Source organism: Crinia signifera, chromosome 5 (assembly GCF_055691185.1).
Source record: "Crinia signifera chromosome 5, ASM5569118v1, whole genome shotgun sequence".
NCBI lineage: Eukaryota > Metazoa > Chordata > Amphibia > Anura > Myobatrachidae > Crinia > Crinia signifera.
In genome coordinates, this window is record NC_139221.1 from 52,475,763 (window position 1) to 52,499,198 (window position 23,436).

General features: G+C 45.9%; 1 protein-coding gene across 1 annotated transcript in view; it reads left to right on the forward strand.

Annotated features, from left to right (window-relative positions):
* The first annotated feature begins 1,766 nt into the window (after positions 1–1,766).
* Positions 1,767–23,436, forward strand: part of PREX2 (phosphatidylinositol-3,4,5-trisphosphate dependent Rac exchange factor 2) — a 284,012-nt gene continuing 262,342 nt past the window's right edge. Inside the window, exon 1 of the mRNA XM_083187220.1 lies at positions 1,767–2,278. Coding sequence (XP_083043346.1) covers positions 2,153–2,278 — 126 coding nt within the window. The 5' untranslated portion in view covers positions 1,767–2,152. The remainder of the gene's footprint in view (positions 2,279–23,436) is intronic.

Genomic DNA, 23,436 nt, shown 5'->3' on the forward strand with positions numbered 1-23,436 from the left:
TGATTCTTGATAGATTTATCCTGATAGAGCATTCCAATTCACCACATGTGGCCATGAGGGATGAGTGTTCTTCTGTTTGTTACATTTACCCCTAAGGACCATATTGCACTAACAGTACTCACCCCTAGGTAAACATGATTACTGCTGGGGGGATGAACCATCATTCTAGGGGGGTAATTCTGGTCTATTAATTCTCTGTTCGCATGGGGACCAATGTTTTGCATATCTGCAGCCACATTTCTGTGCACGTGCATACGCCAGGTGCGCACGGCCACGGAGAACACACTGTTCGCTGCGTGCACGCACCTAAGGTTCCCATGAATACGCTGTGCGTTCCCATGGAAGTCGCCTGGTGACAAGGGTGGGCGGCTGACATCACCGCATGTCAGCTGCCCACCCACTTCCTTCTGAATGCCCACACACATCTACGTTGCCTCAGAGCAACCTTAGATATGCGTGTGCCTTCCACATCACTCAATGGTCAGGGACCATTGAATGATGTGGGTGTTCCCCCACAGCCTGCAAATGGATGTTTATGTTAAACATCCATTCGCAGCCTGCGTGTGCGAACGCCACGTGCGAGGGGCGGCGTCTGGTGGACTTGCCAGCAGGGCCGGTGCAAGGCACCGGAGCGCCCCAGGCGAGTCGGGGTGGGGGCGCCCCGGTGCCGGGGGAGGGAGGGGGGGGGGGTGGTACCTGTGTAAAAAAATTGCTGCCCCGGCGTCCCTGCAGTGCTGGGGCGGTCAGGGGTGTCTGTGCCGTAGGGGTACCTGCAGCGCCGTCATGTGTATAAAGCTGGCTGCGGCCGGCGGGGTCCCTGTAGTGAATAGCAAATAACTAGTGCTTCCCGCGCCGCCGCGCGCATAGCGCTAGTTATTTGCTATTCACTACAGGGACCCCGCCGGCCGCAGCCAGCTTTATACACATGACGGCGCCGCAGGTACCCCTACGGCACGGACACCCCTGACCGCCCCAGCACTGCAGGGACGCCGGGGCAGCAATTTTTTTACACAGTTCGCTGGGGGTGAGGTGCGAAATGCCGCCCTCCAGGTGCCAGCACCCTAGGCAAATGCCTAGAGCTGCCTAGTGGTGCCAGGCTGCAAATTCGCAGCCTTGTGAATCAACCAGAATAAGGTCCTAGGTGCACTAATGAACACAATTGCTTTTGCCCCAATGGACATCCTTCTATTAAACAGCCTGGCTGCTAATCTTTCTGTTACTAAAGTGGCTACAAAGTGTTCCCATAACTCTGTGACACAGCTGGTACTCAGTTACATTGTGCTCACTGCTTTCTGTACTAATAGGAAAACTTTGAGCTTGTCGTAAAACTGTCCTGGTCCTGCTTGCTGCTGAGTGCAGGCACATCTGCTAACATTTTCCTTGTCCCGTCATTACAGCTAATGTTGCAGTGCTGAGAATGACTTCTCTTTCCTGGGTTGTGTTACATTACATTTGCAGGAGCGCTGATTAATTTGGGGAATGTAAACCTTGGGGCTCATGCACAGTTTGGGGAGTAGCTTGCAGTTTCTCCCTGCTTGGGAGAAGGCAGAGCCCAGGCAGGAGTGCAGGAAGAAGTTTGGTGAGTGCCCTACACTTGAACCAGTGTTTATGGCTTGGACTGGATGCTGACATCCTTTTAACATCCATCTCCCCTGGTCACAGCTCCTGCCCTGTGATTGAGCTGGGCATTGTTGGCAGGCTATACTTCCCAAGGTTTCTGCTTTCTTTCCTGCCATTCATTGGAGGATGAAGGAGGGGACATCTCCTTAGGGGGTGGGTGATGGGGAAAGAGGCTGGATCCAGGATGAAGGGCTGGTGGAATCACATGGATACAATCTTTTGATTAATGTCCAAATTTCTTCCTCAGCTCTCAACAACCCCACTGGCTGGATATCTGCAGGCACCAGGAAACTTTTCTATAGTGTTGCTTTCATTTTTATTTTTTTAAAGGGATTTATTTGATCTTGTCTCACATCACTACAGGGAACTGGAGGGATTTGGGAACAGGGACCATGCCTGTGAAGAAGAGAAAACTGTAATATAAGAGGATCTACAGTACCTACCACTGGGCTAAACTTTGGATAACTTTCCTGCACTGTGCAGACGACCTGGGGGGCACTCAGCAATATACTGCAGCAGCAGCAGCAGCAACATGGCTGAGGAACACAGGACTGATGGCAGGGACCTGGACAGGCAGCTGCGGCTCAGGGTCTGCGTCCTCAGTGAGCTATGGAAGACTGAGAGGGACTATGTGGGGACTCTGGAGTTCCTTGTCTCGGTGAGTTGTGTGATGATGGGGGGATGGGGATGTCTTGTATCGCTGCTCAGCCAGCCAAAGTAATGGGATTATTGGCAGGCACCAAAACAAAAGGTGACACAAAGAAATAGACTGCTGAGAATAATTATCTCCATAAGCAGAGGTCAGACATGAATACTTCCCTGAAAAAGTTGGTGAAGTTTGTATAAGCCAATATAAACTATTTCAAACTTATAAACATCAAATACTATAATAAATATATAAATAAATACAACTATAGATAGATAGATAGATAGATAGATAGACAGACAGACAGATATTGCAAATCATTTTGCATTGTGCAAATATTTTAATAATACATTGCTAATGCTATACTATTACATGGTGAGTTATTTTACAGGACATGTTGGTTATTTTGCAGCATCCTATGCTATTGCTGGTTGTGATGGGATGTGCACCAGGCACCACCTCTAGCAAAGATTTACATGTGGATTTGGGAATATTGCTGTTGGCAGATCACAGGGGATGTGGGATAATGTTACAGAGAAGTAGCTCTCACCTCCCAGTGATTTATGTCACTCTGATTGTGTTTTGGTCTGTGAGAATGTGCTGCATTGCCATGTCCCTGTGCAGCACAAAGCACACACTGCCCAATTGTGCTGCGGGGAATAAAGAGACAGTGATTGCTGTGGTACATGCATGCATGGGCAGAGAGGCTCATCCTGGGCACTGCTGTAAGGAGCTGGCAGTTAGGGGGATGTATAGATACAGTACATCTGAGGTCTGTCTCCTCCACAGTGATGGATTATAGAAATCTATAGATTTGATTCTGTTTAGTAAATGGGTCATTGTTACTTGGAAGTATTGTGTTTTTGTATATAAATTGTGTGGCTGGAGACTACAGGATATGTCGCGGTTTGCTTGCACTGTACATAGGCTGTAGGTTCCTAATTACTGTGAAAGTTGTAGTCTGATGATGGCCAGGCAGGATAGGACGTTTGTGTAACTGTCAATGGTGAACAGTGGTTATGAAAGAGAGATGGGTGGGGGGGAGGGGTGTACTAATTACCCGGGCCCTGGTTTAATGGAGGGACCCAGCAGTCTTTTCAACCCACCACATGCTACAGAGTACTGGACTACAGTGTGCCATGTTTATGTTGACATAGACAGCATATAGATGTACTGCGTGGCTTGTCATGTTTCGGGCATTGTGCCTCTCTGCACTCGCCACACTATTATATTACCCCCGTCTATGCCCACTTGTATACAGTAAGAATGAAAAAGTTATGTCTACTTCTGTGTACCCTGTACTGTTCTAATGTGTTCTATAAGTACAGCGCTGCGTACCACTTGTGGCACCTTATAAATAAAAATATAATAATAATAATGAAAAACCACCTTTTTTTTAAAATAATCATGAAAAACTCTTATTGACCTTTTGACAACAACCATAAGCTTGTTTTTCACCTTTTGGCAGTGCCGACCTAAGGTATGTCCATCCTTTTTAGGTGTTGTCCTAGTCACTGTAGACCAGGCTTCCCCAACCACGGTCCTCAAGGCACACCAACAGTGCAGGTTTTGTAGATATCAGGCTTGAGCACAGGTGACTTAATTAGTATCTGAGGGATTCTGATTAATCCATCTGTGCTGAAGCCTGGATATCACTAAAACCTGGACTGTTGATGTGCCTTGAGGACCGTGGTTGGGAATGCCTGCTGTAGACCATTAGTGGTCGACCTAGTGACTGGCGACCTAGACATTGTCTACCCACTGACTGCATACCAGTGGCCAGAGAGGTGCCTATAAGGCTATGTTTTCTGTATTCTGTAACTGGACACACACTATAAGATTTTTTTCTCAATCTGGCAGGTTGGCATGAAAATCTGGTAATGTCTTGGGACAAATTACAATTAACCATTTGCTTCAAAGGCTGGGAAATGGACAAAAACAGTAATTTGCATAAATTGAATTACCAATTTGTCTGAATACCTATTTTTGTCTGTTTTCCCTGTTAGGGCGCAAATGGTCAATTGTCATTTTCTCCCAGAAATTACCAGATTTTCATTCCAACCAGTCGGATTGCAAACATGATCTTATAGTGTGCCCATACACTACTGCGATGTATCCCAGCAGTGTATAGGCCATCCGATCCCCCCCTGAGCTGCTCGGAACCTTCACTGGAGGCAGGATCGCATGCAATGTATCACCTGCAACCCCGCTCCCCGCCACCGGGAGAGGGGCCTAGTCGGGTGTCGGACCTCCGGCTCAGGTCCGATGCCCGCTGGACTGCACACTGGACACGAGGGGGACATCAAACACACATGATTTCGGCTGATTTATTGTCCCAATCTGTCGGTATCAGGTGAAAATGGCCCAAATCGTACTAGTGTATGGGCACCTTAAGAGTGCATGGCCATGCCTCTCATGATTAGGACACCCCCTGAAAAGTACATGGGCCCAACCAGGCTCTCTATTGCCCTGATGGTAAAGCACAGGTTGCCTACTATATCTATACAAAGTATATCACTATGATTTACAAGGGATGAGTGATAGTAATACCTGAAAAAAGTATTACATTGTTGCATAAAATGTAGAATACCTCCAGTAAAGCATTTGTGTATGTTGTGCAAAGAAGATTAATAAGATTCTTTACTTACAGCAGTTAGAGAATCTTCACTCATTTTACAGTTAATGCCGCTATTCAGAACATTCAGAACGAGCTGCTGGGCATGCCCCTACAGTGGCAAAAATGGGTGTGGCCTCAGAGTGAGTGCAGACCACACCACTTCCCGGTGTCACTGAGAAGTTGGGAGGTATGCACTTCAACACCTCACAGTCACTAGGAATTCAACTGGGCCTCTAACTATCCTATTTAACAGGGATGGGGAACCTTTGGCCCTCCAGCTGTTGTTAAACTAAATATCCCAGCATGCTCTACTGCAGTTTTACTATTTAGCCATGCTATAACTGTTGAAGGGAATGCTGGGATGTGTAGTTCAACACCAGCTGGAGTGCCAAAGGTTTCCTATCCCTGCTATATAATTAAAGGCTAACACTGCTCCTTGCCTTTATTTCCTGCGCCAGCAACCACTGCATGGTTCCCGAAGGAGCAATTCAAGTGTTGTTCTGTTCTACAGTGAACAACCGCCGGGATTGACATTACTGTTATGTTGTTCCAGCATTTTGACAGGCTGGTAACTAGTAATAAATAATTCACTGGTCATCTTTAGGTTACAAACAGACAGAAACTGCAAAAAGATATTGTCCAGCAGAGGTACACAGAACACAGGAACAACAATTTTTACCTATAGTATTGGTGTCTTGCTCATTTTTTTTGCCTTAAATTTATAATTTCCTTTCAAGGATCTATAAATTCCCCAGTGGTATCACTGTGCGAGTGTACAACGGATCTTAGCTATTATGTATCATGCTATTGATAGTCTTGTTCTATTGAAGGTTAGCTGATTACTGCGTCTTTTCTCAAGTCATCCAAATAACAGAAAACCGTTTGACCTTTTCATGCCTCAGCAGTTTTTATTTGACATGTAGCTAAGTGTGTTGTAGTTAAGTTGAACTTCGTAAGTGACCCCCACAGTCTACAATAAATTGGAGTTACTAACTAACAAAGTACAAAGGTGTAAGTGTGCCCTAACCCCTAGCAACCAATTTAACAATCACTTTTATTGTCTGACCTCCCAACCAGAACTTGTTACTACAGGTGATAGCTGACACTGATAGCAGGCATATCTGCTGAGCTGAGGCCTCTGAGTACATAGTCTTGTTGCACTACATTGCTCATCATATCTAAATATCGTATTTAGACATTCACTAGCTTGTCTACTTTTTCGATAGGCATCAACTTACAAATTCTTGAAAATAAGAATAGGTATTGTGGAAAGAATCGCAATTAAGAAAGAAAGACAATATTACTGGGTCACACGTACATAAAAAAACCCACATCTGCTGTTACCATCCTCAGCATAGGAGGACGTTGGGCACTGTTACCATCCTCAGCATAGGAGGACATTGGGTAATGTTACCATCCTCAGTATAGGATGGCATTGGGCACTGTTACCATCCTCAGCATAGGAGGACATTGGGCACTGTTACCATCCTCAGCATAGGAGGACATTGGGCACTGTTACCATCCATAGCATAGGAGAACATTGGGCACTGTTACCATCCTCAGCATAGTAGGACGTTGGGCACTGTTACCATCCTCAGCATAGGAGGACATTGGGCACTGTTACCATCCTCAGTATAGGAGGACATTAGGCACTGTTACCATCCTTAGCATAATAGGACATTGGGCACTGTTACCATCCTCAGCATAGTAGGACGTTGGGCACTGTTACAATCCTCAGCATAAGAGGACATTGGGCACTGTTACCATCCTCAGCATAGGAGGACATTGGGCACTGTTACCATCCTCAGCATAGGGGGACATTGGGTAATGTTACCATCCTCAGCATAGGATGACATTGGGCACTATTACATCCTCAGCATAGGAGGACATTGGGCACTGTTACCATCCTCAGCATAGGAGGACATTGGGCACTGTTACCATCCTCAGCATAGTAGGACGTTGGGCACTGTTACCATCCTCAGCATAGGAGGACATTGGGCACTGTTACCATCCTCAGCATAGGAGGACATTGGGCACTGTTACCATCCATAGCATAGGAGGACATTGGGCACTGTTACCATCCTCAGCATAGTAGGACGTTGGGCACTGTTACCATCCTCAGCATAGGAGGACATTGGGCACTGTTACCATCCTCAGCATAGGAGGACATTAGGCACTGTTACCATCCTTAGCATAATAGGACATTGGGCACTGTTACCATCCTCAGCATAGTAGGACGTTGGGCACTGTTACAATCCTCAGCATAAGAGGACATTGGGCACTGTTACCATCCTCAGCGTAGGAGGACATTGGGCACTGTTACCATCCTCAGCATAGGGGGACATTGGGTAATGTTACCATCCTCAGCATAGGATGACATTGGGCACTATTACATCCTCAGCATAGGAGGACATTGGGCACTGTTACCATCCTCAGCATAGGAGGACATTGGGCACTGTTACCATCCTCAGCATAGTAGGACGTTGGGCACTGTTACCATCCTCAGCATAGGAGGACATTGGGCACTGTTACCATCCTTAGCATAGGAGGACATTGGGCACTGTTACCATCCTCAGCATAGTAGGACCTTGGGCACTGTTACCATCCTCAGCATAAGAGGACATTGGGCACTGTTACCATCCTCAGCATAGGAAGACATTGGGCACTGTTACCATCCTCAGCATAGGGGGACATTGGGTAATGTTACCATCCTCAGCATAGGATGACATTGGGCACTATTACATCCTCAGCATAGGAGGACATTTGGCACTGTTACCATCCTCAGCATAGGAGGACATTGGGCACTGTTACCATCCTTAGCATAGGAGGACATTGGGCACTGTTACCATCCTCAGCATAGTAGGACGTTGGGCACTGTTACCATCCTCAGCATAATAGGACGTTGGGCACTGTTACCATCCTCAGCATAGGAGGACATTGGGCACTGTTACCATCCTCAGCATAGGGGGACATTGGGCACTGTTACCATCCTCAGCATAGGATGACATTGGGCACTGTTACCATCCTCAGCATAGGAGGACATTGGGCACTGTTACTATCCTCAGCATAGGAGGACATTGGGCACTGTTACCATCCTCAGCATAGGAGGACATTGGGCACTGTTACTATCCTCAGCATAGGAGGACATTGGACACTATTACATCCTCAGCATAGGAGGACATTGGGCACTGTTACCATCCTTAGCAGAGGAGGACATTGGGCACTGTTACCATCCTTAGCAGAGGAGGACATTGGGCACTGTTACCATCCACAGCATAGGAGGACATTGGGCACTGTTACCATCCTTAGCAGAGGAGGACATTGGGCATTGGATTTAAGGAACTTTTATAAATACACCCCTATTGATAAGGGCTATTTATCAAGGTACTCCTCAAGTGAACCATATGCACTGCTCTTTATCCTAGATAGTTGTAAAAATAGCTATTAACAGGGTCATGGAAAGCATATCAAGATAAGAGAGCACAACAGAGGATTTAGGAAATAAGGGAAAGCCAAAGGAACCACGCATGGATGGTTATTATATAATCAGTTAGAAACCAGAGTTGCAGATGTCGGAGCCTGGGCTCCATGTACTTGCTCATTTCCTATGTTTAGTTTCTGGAACTTTTCCCATTGAAAAAATCTGCTCACCAGCCCCCTGCAGAACACTTAGGGGAACCATCCCCTGTGGCTGACTTCCTGCCTAGGATGCTGCCTTCTATAAACTTGCACTCAGATACAATGTTTTGCCTCTAATTAGCACATGCTCACTTAAATTGGCCATTTAGATTACTGTAATTATATGTGCTCTTTACATTGCAGCTAATTTCCTTAGCGAGATGAATAAGCAAAATTTTTATGTGCTTGATTTTCTTAGGAAATATAAAGCCTAACGCAGGAATTACCGCTCTCTTTGGTGTTGAATACCCTTTGAAAATGTGTAAAGAATTTAACCTTTGTTTTCTCGCTCATCTGTATGCAAGCACAGTGCCCGCTTCTCTTAGAATGTGTTTGACCAGTGCATGTAGAACTCATAACACCGGATGAAAAAGATACTGCTCCATTACTGTGAGTGAGAGAATTATCATTCAGAACAGCACTGCGGAGAAATATGCAATAGAGAGAAACACAATTAGAGGCTCATCCTGACTTACTCGTTACAGGGCTGACAAACGTAAGCAACACACAAATACACAACATATAAAGTATTTAAACGTCCACTTCCAACACATTAAAATATAAAAAATGAAAAATGATGTTTAGTTTGAAAGTGACGCCATCTTGCGAGAAGACAGGTTCCGATGAGTCCATCCTGGTGAAGAGCTGGGAGGGATGTCATAGTGCATCGCAAATCGCCGTGCAACATAGAAGAGTACTTGAGCAAATGTGAGTAAGGCAGGTATTAAATGTGGCCGGCGAGGGGGTTAAACAGCGATGATTGCAGAAAACCAGCGATCCTCGCTGTTTAACCCCCTCACCAGCCGCTCGCCCTTTTCAACGTTCTGGGGAAATCCTCGCCGTCACAGGACGGGAAGGATTCCCCCAAACAGCAAGACCCGCGGCTAATGCAGCGAACCCGCTGTATTTAGCCGCGAGTCTCGCTGCTTCTGGAGCCGCATACGCCAATTCCCCCTCGCTCAACAAAAACGGAGCGAGGGGGAATTGGCTATGAGGGGGGTGCGTTGAATACTGACAGGGTGAGTGGTGACAGCGAGCAGGAAGCCCTGCTCGCTGTCGCCGCTCGCCCACGGCATTAAATACCCCCCTAAGTGTGAGGCTTACACTAATCTGCGACTGAGATAGACTGGAAGTGGTCAGCTCTGACATCAGAGATCGACCCCAAAAATGCCTTGGCACACCTGGAAAACGCCATGCTCCTGCCCTGTTTCTGACAGTCAATTTGTGACTGTTATGTGATTGCTAAGCGTTTGCATTTTCATTCGCAATATACGCTCAGTTTTCTCTAAGTAGCGATTCATGCCGAATTAGGCCCATAAAGCGGTGTGAGTCTGGCGGCCGTGTGGTATATTAGATGAGCAGAGAGGTTATTTAAAGAAGCATTCTTTTAAAAAGCAAAACCATGCCTTGTAAATCTCCCCTCTCACCCAGACATACCTTGTAAATGACTTCCCCTTTTTAAAAACCTCCGAGTTCATGCTGCACGTCTGCTGGACTTGCACCGCATTACATCCCGCCCTCTGTGTTGGCTGTAGCAACCAATAAGATTCTAGCTATCATTTTACAGATAGAATATATTAAATAAACGGCAGAAATCTGATTGGTAACTATGAGCAGTACCTTCACTTGTACTTCTTTGAAGGCTTGATAATAAGGTTTGATTTTTAAAATGTTGCATCTGTCTTATTTATTTATAGCTGGAGTACAGGGGCTTTGTCCGGGATTTTAATAGCTCGTACACACGGTGAGATATGCACTATGTTTGTACCACTCAGCCTGCACTGCAGCAAGTGATGGTGCTGGATTCTGAGATGATACACACAGGTAAATGTTAATATATAACATATTTGGGGTGGGGGGCACCAAACTCCAATTTGCCTCCGGGCGACTGAGATGAACTTATGCCTCTGCTCTGAGTGACCTGTCAGTCGAGCCTCAGCCGGTCCTAGTGCCAGCTGGTTCTGTACTATGTTTAACCCCTTCCCGACCGGGCCTTTTTTGTTAACTTTTTTATTTTTTTTCCTCCTCGCGTTCAAATAAGCGTAACTTTTTTAATTTTCCGGCTATATAGACACATAAGGGGCTTTTTTTTTGCAGGACAAGTTGTACTTTTTAATGGTACCATTTACTATACCATATAATATTCTGGGGAATCAGGAAATAATTCAATGTGGGGTAAAAAGAAAAAAAAACGCAATTCCACAATTTTGCGCTGGTTACGGTTTTTTTGGAGTTCATAGTTCGTTTAAAATGATGGGTTATCTTTATTCTATGGGTCATTACGATTCCGGTGATACCAAACTTAAATAGTTTTCGATACGTTTTACCACTAAAAAAAAAAAAGAAAATTTTACGGTTTTTCTAATTTGCGTCGCGTCGCCATGTTCTGCGGCTTATAACTTTTTTATTTTTCCACCTACGGACCTGGGTGAGGGCTCATTTTTTGCGGGCTGAAGTGTACTTTTTAATTAATACCATTATGGGATATGGGCGACTTTCTGATCTCTTTTAGTTATTTTTTTTTGGGTAGGCGATGCGACCAAAAAACGTAGTTTTGGCGTTGGGAACTTTTTTCCGTTTACGCCTTTAACCGTGCGGGATAACTAATGTTATATTTTAATAGATCAGACTTTTAGGAACGCGGCGATACCAAATATGTTTATTTTTTTTATTTTTTATTTATTTTTATTTGTGAAATGGGGAAAGGGGGGTGATTTGAACTTAAAGGGTTAAACGGCCACGATCGGCGAACTCGCCGCTCGTGGCCGTGAGAGCAGGTGCCTGGCTGTAATATACAGCCATTACCTGCTCTCTTTCAAGCCAGCTCACTCCGTGAGCTGGCTTGATTCCCCCGCAACCGACACATGACGTATATATACGTCATGTGTCGGGAAGGGGTTAAGCAGAGCAGGAAATGGCGAGAGGCCACATCCCTACTTGTGAGGCCCTGCCCCCTTCATTATAAGAAACCACACGGGTGTCACAGAAGTAGGGACGCCACTGACATAGAGTATAAATGCTTTAGAATAAAGGAATTCAATTTGGGAAGAATAATGAGAAAATATTATTCCCACCTGGAAAATAAAAATGATATCTACCAGAATTAATATAATACTAAATGGTAGTCCTATCAGCATGGACAAATCATAGCTTGATGGAATAAAAAAATGAAATTTGCCATTGAAACTGATGAATCTCCAGTTTGGTCATGAAGAGGAAAAAAAAACCCTCTAGTTAGTAAGTAGTTAATTTTTTGGATGAATAAGAACACAGTAGTTAAGGAGTTAACACATACGTATTCTTTGAATACATTGTGGTACTTTGGTTGGTTCGGTTCTCACACTAATTGCGCTTCCATTGTTCATATGAAATTAGCTCTCTGCCAATACTGGGCTCCGGTAACCTTGTTCCTACTGCTCCATTCACTATGAAGTACATTCATTAATACAGTGAATGTAAATGGTCCTGTTCTATTCTCTCTTCACATCTCTCCACGTTTTCCCCTGACTTGTTTGTCTGTTCTGGACACAAGATGAAACCTTGTGAACATCTGGGTTTTTACATTTTTAAATGATCTGTAAAGCAGATTTGGTGAAATTGCTGACTGATCTGGTTAGCGGACGGTCATGGCAGAAAGCCATGTGTGGGCAGCGTTTCATCAGTGAATCATTAGTAAATGCTGTTCTCAGGTCTGTCATTACAGTATATAACAGTAGTTGCCAGTATCACAGAACCCTTCTGTTTGTGAAACATTATGATTCCCTTATGATGACAGGGCGGTCCGTCCAGAGGTAAATCTTCCATAATAGTCGGTTCACTTCTTAATCAGTTGTGGAATCCTTGAAAACTTGTATTCTCCAGAGGACTGTTGCAGTCAATGTTGCTGACGGCTAGCACTTTTATTGGTTCATTTATTTATTTATTATGCGCAGAGCTGATAAAGGATCACTGGAGCTTTCAGCTGCACACTTTTAATGATTTTTTATTGATTAAAGTATCAAAAAAAAGACTTATTTTTAAAGCAAAATATATATTTTGGTTTAATCGTTATGAGCTGTAAATAAGGGTTCTGTCCAGCATGAGGCCTCTTAAATAAATATACCACTAGTCAATATATTATATACTGTTTCTTCTTTACAGATTTACGCATATTACCAAGACTTTTTAGTAAATTCTAATACAGCGTATTTAACTTTGGGGCAGATGTATTATGCATGGTGAAGAGATAAAGTGGAGATAACATGGAGATAAAGTAGAAGGTGAGACCGCACCAGCCAATCAACTCCTAACTGTAATTTTTCTAACATAGCTGATTGGCTGGTATGTTATAACCTTCCATTTTGTCTCCACTTTATCACTTCACCAGGCTTTTGAAGCTTAGTGCATCTGGCCCTATGTGTGTAATTCAATTCAATGGGAAGTGCCACCAGCACACATATGGGCCCTTATTCTGATTGAGTCGGATGGCTCCGTGTGCGGTCGGACGGCCGATGTTTGGTATTTGCGCATGTGCAAAGGCGTATCTGCGCATGTGCGAACGCGTCACACGTCCGAACACGGAGTGAGTTCCATGCAGAAAATTATCGGTCAGAACCATCCGAGCAGGGAGTGGAGAAGGGGGCGTGAAGGGCTGTTTGGGCTCATTACCATATGCGTACGCCCCACGTTTCATGGGCGTTCCCATGAAAACGCTGGGTGTACGTATGGTAAAGCAGCCGTGGCGCACGTGTGGGGGGCGGACAGCTGACATAGCCGGATGTCAGCTGCCGGCCCATATCCCTGCTTTCATACAGAAACATGTCCGAGTGGTCTGGAGCACTCGGTGCTGCCTGACTGCTCGGTCCATCATTCGATGGTCAGCGACCATCGGAGGATGGGGGAGGTTCCCACAGATGGAGGAGGTGTTCATACGAAACATCCACTCGCGGTCCATTCGCTCGGCGCCTTACCGCATTCGGATGGTGTGAGCGATCCATACAGTAGGCGGGGCTAAGAACACTCGGATCCTGTCCGAAAATACGCATCCGTCAACTAGAATAAGGGCCATGGAACCACTTACCTTAGTACTGATATAGTACGTGTTACCTTACATCTGTATGCGTTCAAGAATAAACTTGTGATGCCAGCAGGCAAGACATGCCTTTCTGGGATTGCACATTGCACCAGTGTCTGGGAATCCTCCCCTATTGTCACAATCAATTAACCAAAACCAGTGCGATAAAAAGTCAATAATGATCAATAATTGACTTTTTAAATCTGTGCTTGATGGTCAATCACTCCACAACTATACCTGATATTGAAGTACTGTAAACCTGTACCTGGTTGGTAATCACTCCATATACCTACTTTCACTGTCTCTGCGGGAGTCCCACTTTTCACCTTTCCCTACACTTACACTGTACCATTATCTGCCTGGAAAGACTTGCGGCATTCTGTAGTGGAGGGGGCTTTGTTCATGCAGGACCACGTGGAATTCAGAAGCTCACTGGGTACTGGGTACTACCATCTTGGACTCAGTCACATGATTTCCTCCCAGCCAATCCTGAGAGACAACAGACAAGTAGGCTCAATTGACAAGACAAGCCAATCCCTGTTTACGGGCTGTATGTGGCCCGCCTACCTGCCCGGTGACTTTGCCGCGAGTCAAGTACAGGGGAATTCTCGCGAGAGGTCGGTATTTCTCGTGAGATTCCTCTTAATCAACAGCAGCCAGAGACTGTCAGTCCTATACAGCGGCAGCCGCGGGAGCATGGGATGGCTGCAGCAGGACAATTTGTAAGAGAAATTTTTACATATGGCCCCGGAACGATTTTTTCCCCATACAAACGGCCCTTGGCACAAAAAAGGTTCCCCACCCCTGGAGTAAAGGGTCTGACCAAGAAGTCTTAAGCTGTCCGGCCACAACCATGTGCTGGGTGTTCCAGCGGGAGCTTCTGCTTCTGGTCAGAATTTCCATTGCAGAAATCTACCTGATTGTGCTGCCTGTCTCCTTAGTTGGTTCCAGTCCGGACCCTGTTTGCTCAGTTTCCAACCAATATAGTTTACCATCAATACCAGGTCAATACTGATACCTTTGGTTCTGTCATGATCCATATAATTAAACAGACATTCTTACCATCCAATTGCCTGTCCAGACTGTCCCTGCTTCTCAAGCCAGGGTGCTGTCAGCGTCCTGTGTGCAGTACGGCTGTCCTGCGATTTTTACACTGCAATATAGGTATCAGTTTGAACACACCCCACCCAAATCTAACTCTCAGTGCAACATGGTTAGGTCCATTTGAGAATTTTTTGCAATAAGGTCTGAATAACCCCCAATGCTACCTAAGACATTTAAAACTGTGCAGGCAGCATAACTTGCTGGCAAAGTAGCATGCTACATAATAATGCTCACATGGATAAAATATTAGCACTGGATTTTCCATAGTTACTGATGATGTAGATCAAGCACTGTAAAGCTGGGTACATATATCAGATATATGTGTACACACTGCCGTTTTGATTGACATCGAAACTGGGTGGAGCTGTCAATCACCGGTGGCTCCTGCAGTGTCTGTATGAGCGGTTAGCGGATCACACGTATACACAGGGCATTGGCTGTGTTGCATAGCCGACACAGTGGGCGGTATTCAATGTGAATACCCTGCGAGGTGCAGCGAATCCTTTTTAGGATTCGCTGCACATTCGCCACGTTCCGGAGCCAGCGGGCTCCGGTATTCAACGTGTCAGGGGCTCGCTGCCCCTGACAGGCGAATATGAGCTCCTGCGGCGATTGCCGCAGGGAGCCTCAGGACGGTGCCAGGCAGAGAGATGGTAGTCTCTCTGCCTAGCCCAGACCTTTGTGGGGGGTTAGGTGTGCTCCCCGGGTGCCAGGCAGCACAGGCTGCCCCCCGGGGGTCCCAGCAGGCAAGCGTATATTCACTACACAGGATCGTAATGATCGTGCAGTGAATATATGAATATGTAATGAGCGGCTCCGCTCTGGCGCCACCTGCTGGCTGCTGTGTAAAAAAAAAAAAAAAAAAAAAATATTATTTTTAAAATTAAATATATATTCATGTGCTTACAGCACATGAATAAAAATAGCATGCCCCTCCTCAGAAGAAAATTCCTGATTTTTTGACACCAAATGTAAAAAACAGAACACTTTATTTTAAAAGTTCACATTCCACTTCACCATAAAAAGATAGCGATTGCTGCTCGGTGAATCATGGTGACCAAAACCTTCAAATGTATTCGCCAACTGGTCATTGAATAGGGTGATTCACCGTTTTAGTCAGAAATTCGCCAAACAGCACAAATTCACCATAAAAACCTGGCGAATCAGGCTCATTGAATACCGCCCAGTATATCCGTGAATGGCGCCGTTCACAGATATATCGATGGTATACACTGGCTGATGGTCCATCAATATATCGGCCACTAACCCCTTGAGTGGTGGGTTTTGCTGGGGCAGGACAAACCTGGTAGGTTTGTCCTGCCCCAGCAAAACCCACCACAGAGCTGTGGGCCAAACCCCCCGTCTCTCCCCCCTCCTGTCACTCCCCCTCCTCCTCATCTCTGCTCCGGCGATTGTATGCCGGCGCTCCTGGGCCCTGCCGCTGCCCCAGCCACCGATCATAACAGGTGGCAAGCTCAGGGATGTTCGGGGTGGCTCGGGAGGTCTCAGGCGCACAAAATTCTCAGAGCCCCCCCCCAAGCCTGCCGCCTGCTTACTAGAACTAATGATGGCAGGGGAGCACCAGCGGCCACTAGGGGGGGGGGGAAGAGCCCGGACAGGTGATGCGCCAGTGGTGCACAGCTTCAGGCACCACTGGCACACACCTTCATCTTAGTGGTATGGCCGGAAATTTTGTGGGACAGCCAGCTGCGGCAGAGCAGATGAGCCTGGAAAATATCCGGGCATACCACTCAAGTGGTTAAATGGAAAGCCCGATATATTAGCCAGTGTGTACGCACCATAAGTCACTAACCAATGATCGAACACCTGAAACAGACACCTGCTAATCAAACATGGTATATTAGTACACAACAATGAAGCACCTTTTGATTATGATTGATTGATTGAAGTATTTTAAATATTTCATAATTTTCATTATCAGGCGCTCAAGCTGCAACACTCGATAATTAATGTGCCCATATATTCCGAACTGGTACCTAATGACTTTATATTTTATATAATAATTTAGTATTCACTAGGAAAACTTTTATTATGGTCCTGTTTTAAATTATTATGTATATTAGCCATCAAATAGGATTTCTGAGACCATGTTTCCCATACATGCCTTTCCTTTCATATGATCTCGGAACTCCTCAGTGACTTCTAATATCCTACATGTAACAATAATCATAGCCCTGTCATTTCTATTTCATCTCATTTGTTCTCTAAAAAATGAATGCACTGAATGTACCTCTGCTATTGGAGAATGTGGCTACATAACACAAATTTATAACAAACGCCAAAGCCAAAAAAATGATGTTTGTTTATAATGATAGAAATGTAAAATATAGCATATCTTACTAATTGTCTTTTGATCTGGAACATAATGAGCAAGAATAATACAGATTTTATTACATTTACAGAAATGCATTGTTTTTGCAGATAAAAAGTAGGTCCATCTGTTTGTTTCATAGAGGAATTGGAGGATATATTGTTTATTAGACCCAAATTCTCAATGTTTGGTCTGGTATATTTGAATGGAAACACTATTTCTCCACTGCACATACTATATGCTGGGCACCAGGGAACTTATTCTGGTCCACACGCAACACTGCATTGCGTGTGGATGTTACGCCGCCCACAGGACTGCCCCTCCCCCCCCCATCGCACGCCGTGATCCCCCGCACGACTGTGAATGGATGTTGTTGAGTGGACCCTGCCGCTGACTGTCCGCCCCTAGCCGCCCCTTGGTGGATCCACCACTGGGTGCAGGGACAAAATCATTCATGTTTCTGCAAGGGCTCGAAGATCTGAGACACCTCTCTGCGGGCACCCTGTGCGGGAAGTGGGCAGTTTTCCATGCCCGCTTGCACCAAGCTGACATCCTCTGATGTTAGCTGCCCCCCCCCCCCGCCGCACCCGTGTCTCTGGGCCATTTTCATGGGCGGGGGGCAGAGCCCATGGAACGCCGAGCGTTTCATGGGCTCTGCCCCCTGCCACCGCCCGCACTGCTAGGTGTGAGTGGGAACGGCGAACATGCAGTTTTCCATGCCCGCTTGCACCAAGCGTCTGTACATGCACATAAATGCGCATGCACAGATGCTGAAAAAACTGTCCCCTATGCGAACGTGTGGGGGACTGATTAAACTAGAATAACCTCCTCGGATCCAGGTAGGATGGCTGTTACTGCCGCCATCCTCAGTACAGTGAGACTGTGGGCCAGATATAGCACGCTTGAAAAGTGATCAAATGGAGAGTGATAAACCACCAGACAATCAGCTCCTACCTCTCATTTTACAAACACAGCCTGTGACATGGCAGTTAGGAGCTGATTGGCTGGTGGCTTAGCACTCTCCGTTTTATTACTTTTTAAGCTTAGTACATCTGGACCTGTGTGAGAAGAGACATTATGGAGACCAAAATCTTCCACTTCGATCCGGAGAGACCTGCAAAATAAAGCTGTTCCCCAAAAACACTGCACCACTACCTGCAAACAGCATACACTCACCTGTCCACTCTCCTATCCTTGGTGAAGGTGCGTATGCATGGTGCAGAACATGCACAGTCTGCGACTGCTTCTTCTTGATACACATGTGCAGTCTTCTGATAATCACCAGAAGCGTCTGACTTTAGAATCAATCCCCATATTGGTAAAATGATCCGTTTGTTTCACGGATCGTGTCAGATTAAAATGAAAATAACTTTACACCTCTGGACATTTTCTGCAAAAGAACAAAACGTACACATCCTACCTGGAACATACTGTATGATTGATTTCGCAAAACCACATGAAAATCTTATTAGTACTACTGTGATGATATGCATTATGTGTGACGTGTATGCACTAGACTCTGACCTGTTACTAAGCATGTTTAAGTCAAATATTATGCTGTGCTACATTCATTATTATACGTGTCATCTGGAAAACATATGGGAGCGCATCAGAAGTTTTTATTTTTACTTGACCCAGGATATAGCGGTTTTCCTGGACAGAGATTCTGCCAAAGCAAATAGAAGAGGCCTGCAAATGTAGTTTTGTTTGTATTGTAATAAAGATGCTTCACTGAAATGATGCAGATGTCAATATGCTGAATACGGTGCATGTCCGTGCATGTGGTCAATGGATACCAAGAGTGCCCCGTCATCGAAAGCTGATATCTAACTGCTCCATTCTCCGGGTGTAAAAAAAGTACCTGAGGTCTGCGTTATAGGGAGAATATGTTACTATGGGGCACATGTATTAAGCTTTAACAAGAGATAAATGCAAGGGTGATAAGGAGAGATAAACGTCCAGCCAATCACCTGCTAACTGCCATGTCACAGGCTGTGTTTGAAAAAAGTCAGTTAGCAGCTGATTGGCTGGACGTTTATCTCTCTTTATCACCCTTGCATTTATCTCTTGTTAAGGCTTAATACATCTGCCCTTATGTTCTCAGACAACTGTCGGAGTATCGGAGACAAACTTTTGGGTATCCGGCTGATAGCTCTACAGTTTTTAGGCAATCAATAGTTCAACACCAAAAGGCCGACATACAAGAGGTGAACAGGGTCAAAAGGTCAACATTATTTTTTTCACATTTTTTATTAATTTCTTATATATGTTCTTGCTTCACCATCCGTGTCGGCATAGAGGGCCAGATGTACTATGCTCCATTTTATCCGTCTTTAGGCTTGGTACATCTCCCCCCACCACAACCAATATATTTGCTTATATAATGTTTCCTATTTTATAATAGACCGTAAAGATGAAAAATAAGTTATGAGCTTAGAAAGTTTTACTGCTATACAATGGTATTTATCAGTTTGTTTATAAATGAATAATTGATTCATTCCAACCATTTATATATATATATATATATATATATATATATATATATATATATATATATGTAGTGCAAAATCATTTACCAATTGTCAAAGTTATTTTCTCTAATTCTGCCTTAGTTTACACTGGCTGCACCCATTACATATTGTTCTCTTTAATTCCAATCTATACCTTTCCAAAAGATCTTGCAGCGTGTGTTCTTGTGGACTTGTTATACTGCTGGGACATTTCTCTAATCTCTCTGTGGGCCAGATTCTCTAAGCTTCAAAAGTGATAAAATGTGATAAAATGGAGAGCCAATCAGCTCCTGCCTGACATTTTTCAAACCCAGCATGTGACATGACAGGTAGGAGCTGATTGGCTGGCTGTTTATCACTCTCCATTTTATCACTTTTGAAGCTTAGAGAATCTGGCCCTTTCTTTGCCTATTATTGTCCATGCGGGTATGGTATGGGGTTCTGGGGATCCCGACTGCCCGGACTCAGATAGCATGGCGAGCGCAAAAAAGCCCCTTGCGGACACAGAGGCTACGCGAGCCACCGATTCTATTCTCCCTCTAGGGGTCGTGGACCCCCACGAGGGAAAATAGCGGGTGGCCATCGGGCACCCAGCTGTCTGCGTTTTGACAGTCGAGATCCCGACGTCGGGTAAATGACTGTCGGGATCCCGACTGTCGGGAACGTGTCCGGCACCCGTCCATGCAGCGCTGGCTAATGCTCATGGGACAGGAACTCAGAATCTACATAGCTTAAATTTGAAAGGAAAAGCACAGATTAAAACTCCAAATTTGTTTCGCTTCTGCTGCAGACATATTGTAGCTCTATGTGACATCAACCTAAGGGATTTATCAAGACATCCTGCAATTTGAAGGGGGATGACAGCATGACTATAGAGATGACAGGAGATACAGTTGCCGTGAAGACAGTCCTTACATGGGGCCCTATCACAGTTTGCTAACCCCATCGCAGATGGCCTGTATTAGCATACAGAGAGAGATTTTCCCTTCAGCAGTCTATTCAGTCATTATTTAGATTATTGCTCCAGTTCCACACTACATACAATTAGTCAGTAGTGAGAAAAGGATTTATTTACTGAGATGAGAGTTCTATTGAAAATGGGATGTTGCTTTGGCCAGCCTATCAGATTGTATCATCTTCTAGAAGGTGCTAAATAAATAAGAAATAGACTCTGATTGGTTGCCCATAGCAACATCCCATCAGGGCTGCCATCAGAAATTGTCGGGCCTAGGACTGACCAAATAGGAAGCCCCCCACCTCCAGCCCCCTCCTCTCCACCCCCTCCTCTCTATGTATAGTAATGATTGCTATTACCTTCTTAATTACCACACCAGTCCATGGGGCAGTGCAAGGATGGGCCGGGGTGGCTGGGCTGCACGTGTGCTGCCTGAGCCTGTCACTGGGCAGCTCCTCTCTCCAATGGCTCTATCTGTATGGTCAGCAGGTGCTGGCTGTCCTCCCCAAATTAGGCCAATGGCTATACAGAATTATCATAGAATTTCTCATTATCATAGAATTATCTCAATTTAGCATCTGATTGATCATTATTGAGAAACAGGCCCTGTTAATTCCCATTCCTTATCACTACATATCACAGCAAAAGGGAGTTCAATTTCAAATGGGATGCTGCTACGGGCAACCAATCAGATTCTATCTATTAACTTCTAGAAGCATAGGCGAAACTGTGTTGTGGTCCGGAGGCGCACTGGACTATTGTTGTGAGCCAGGAGTAGGCAGCTTCTGGCAAGGGGGGAGGGGTAGAGCGGTGCCTTAGGGGTGCACAGTGTCTGTCAGCATACAGAGACTCTGTGCCCCTCCAAAGATGGCCGCCGCCTGTTTGGAGACAGATGCTAGAGGCAGGGGCGGATTGACCCGCCGGGAAACCAGGTCATTTCCCGGTTGGCCGGTACTAATTAGGTCGCTTTTTCCCTGTCTGGGCTGCCGCTTTTTCCCTGGCTGGGCCGCGGGCCTCGGACCGCTACCACAGCGCTTAGGCCGCAGCCACCAACTACTGGCTGCCCACAGTCAATATGGCCCCCGGTCGCTTTCGGGTGACGTCACCCGGTATTACAGTGTTACTATGGCCGCTTTTGGGTGACGTCATCCGGGACTGAGAGGCCTCAAGCGTGTGCGGCCGCAAGCAGCGTGGCACCGTGTCAGCTTGGTAAGTGGCGGCCCCCCCAAGGCCAGGAGCTGGATCCCCTGTCATTAGTGTTAGCACCCTCCCCCCCAAGCCGGTCATTAGCATAAGCACCCCCCCAGGCCAGTCATTAGCGTTCCCCCCCCCCGGGCTGCTTGGGGATTTTTCCGGTACTTGTTTCCTAGAATGGCCACCATCGGGGGTAATCAAGTACCTTAACTTAAGGTACACCATTACCCCCGATGGACCCGATTTCCTATGAAATCAGGTCCATTTTGGCGGCAAAGGCAAAATCGGGTCCATCGCGTCGGTCGGGTGCATTAACATGGCACGCGACGCGACCGACGCGATGCACCCGATTTTGCCATAGGGTTCAATGTTAAAACATTGTAATCGGGAAAAAAATGGGAAATGGGCCAAATATTCTCATTGTATATGCCCCCCCCCCCATTGTAAACGTCACCCCACGATTGACACCAACCCGAAGCGTGGCGAGCGTACCTGTGAAGTTATACGCGTCCCCGCACGGGGCTCGCTGCGCTCGCCACGCTTCGGGCGCGGTGGCTCGCTGTGCTCGCCACACTTTATATTCTCGACTCCACGCCGACGTGGATAGTAGGGGTATGAAAAGGTCGGAGGACGCGTACCGCCGCCCCTCGCGGGCTCACTACGCTCGCCACGCTTCGGGTTGGCGACAATCGTGGGGTGCCGTTGAGGGGGTTAATATTGGGGTCTGGGGAGACTTTTACATTGAATCCAATGTAAAATCGGGTCCCAGGGACCTTATTCACATTTCAATCAATGTAAAAATCGGGACCATCGCGCCGGTCGCATCGCATGCGATTTGGTCGCATGCGATCGATGCGATGCGACCGACCCGATCAACATCGGTGTGGCCGTTTTAGGAAACAAGTACCATTTTTCCCGTGCCTGGCTAGAGGTGCTTCTTTACCTTTTGTCTGACAGGGCAGAGCAGGATGCTCAGCATTATTGTCGAAGTGTGGATTCTGGGAGTGCTGGCCACGCTGTTGTAACATGTAACGCCCCCCTCCCCCCATGTGTTAACAAGCATGTAACCCCACTGGAAACGAGCGTGTAACTCCCCTGGTCAACAAGCATGTAATTCCCTATGGCAATGAGCATGTAATCCCCCTGGGCAACAAGCATGTAACCCCGGGCAGCGAGCATGTAATCCCTGTGACAATGATCATGTTATCCCCCATGACAATGAACATGTAATTCCCCGTGATGACCATGTAATTTCCCTTGGGCAATGATCATTTAACTCCCCCTGGACAGCAAACATGTAACCCCCCATAGCAATAAGCATGTAACCACTGGCACGGAGCGTGAAACCCCCTGGCAATGAGTGTGAAACCCCCTGGCAACAAGCATGTAACTCCCTGGCAACAAGCATGTAATTTGCAATGAGCATGTAACTTCAGGCAACAAGCATGTAGGTAAGCAGCACTTATGTGGCATAATATGTAATAGGCATTACAGTGTGTGGCATAATATATAATAGGCATTACAGTGTGTGTTATAATAATTAATAGGCATTATGGTGTGTGTTAAAATATTTAATAGGCATTACGGTGTGTGGCATAATATGTAATATGCATTACAGTGTATTGCATAATATGTAATGGTCATTATGGTGTATGGCTTATTATGTTGGGCCTTACTGTGTCTTATATTTAATAGGCATTAGGGTGTGGGGCATAATATGTTATAGG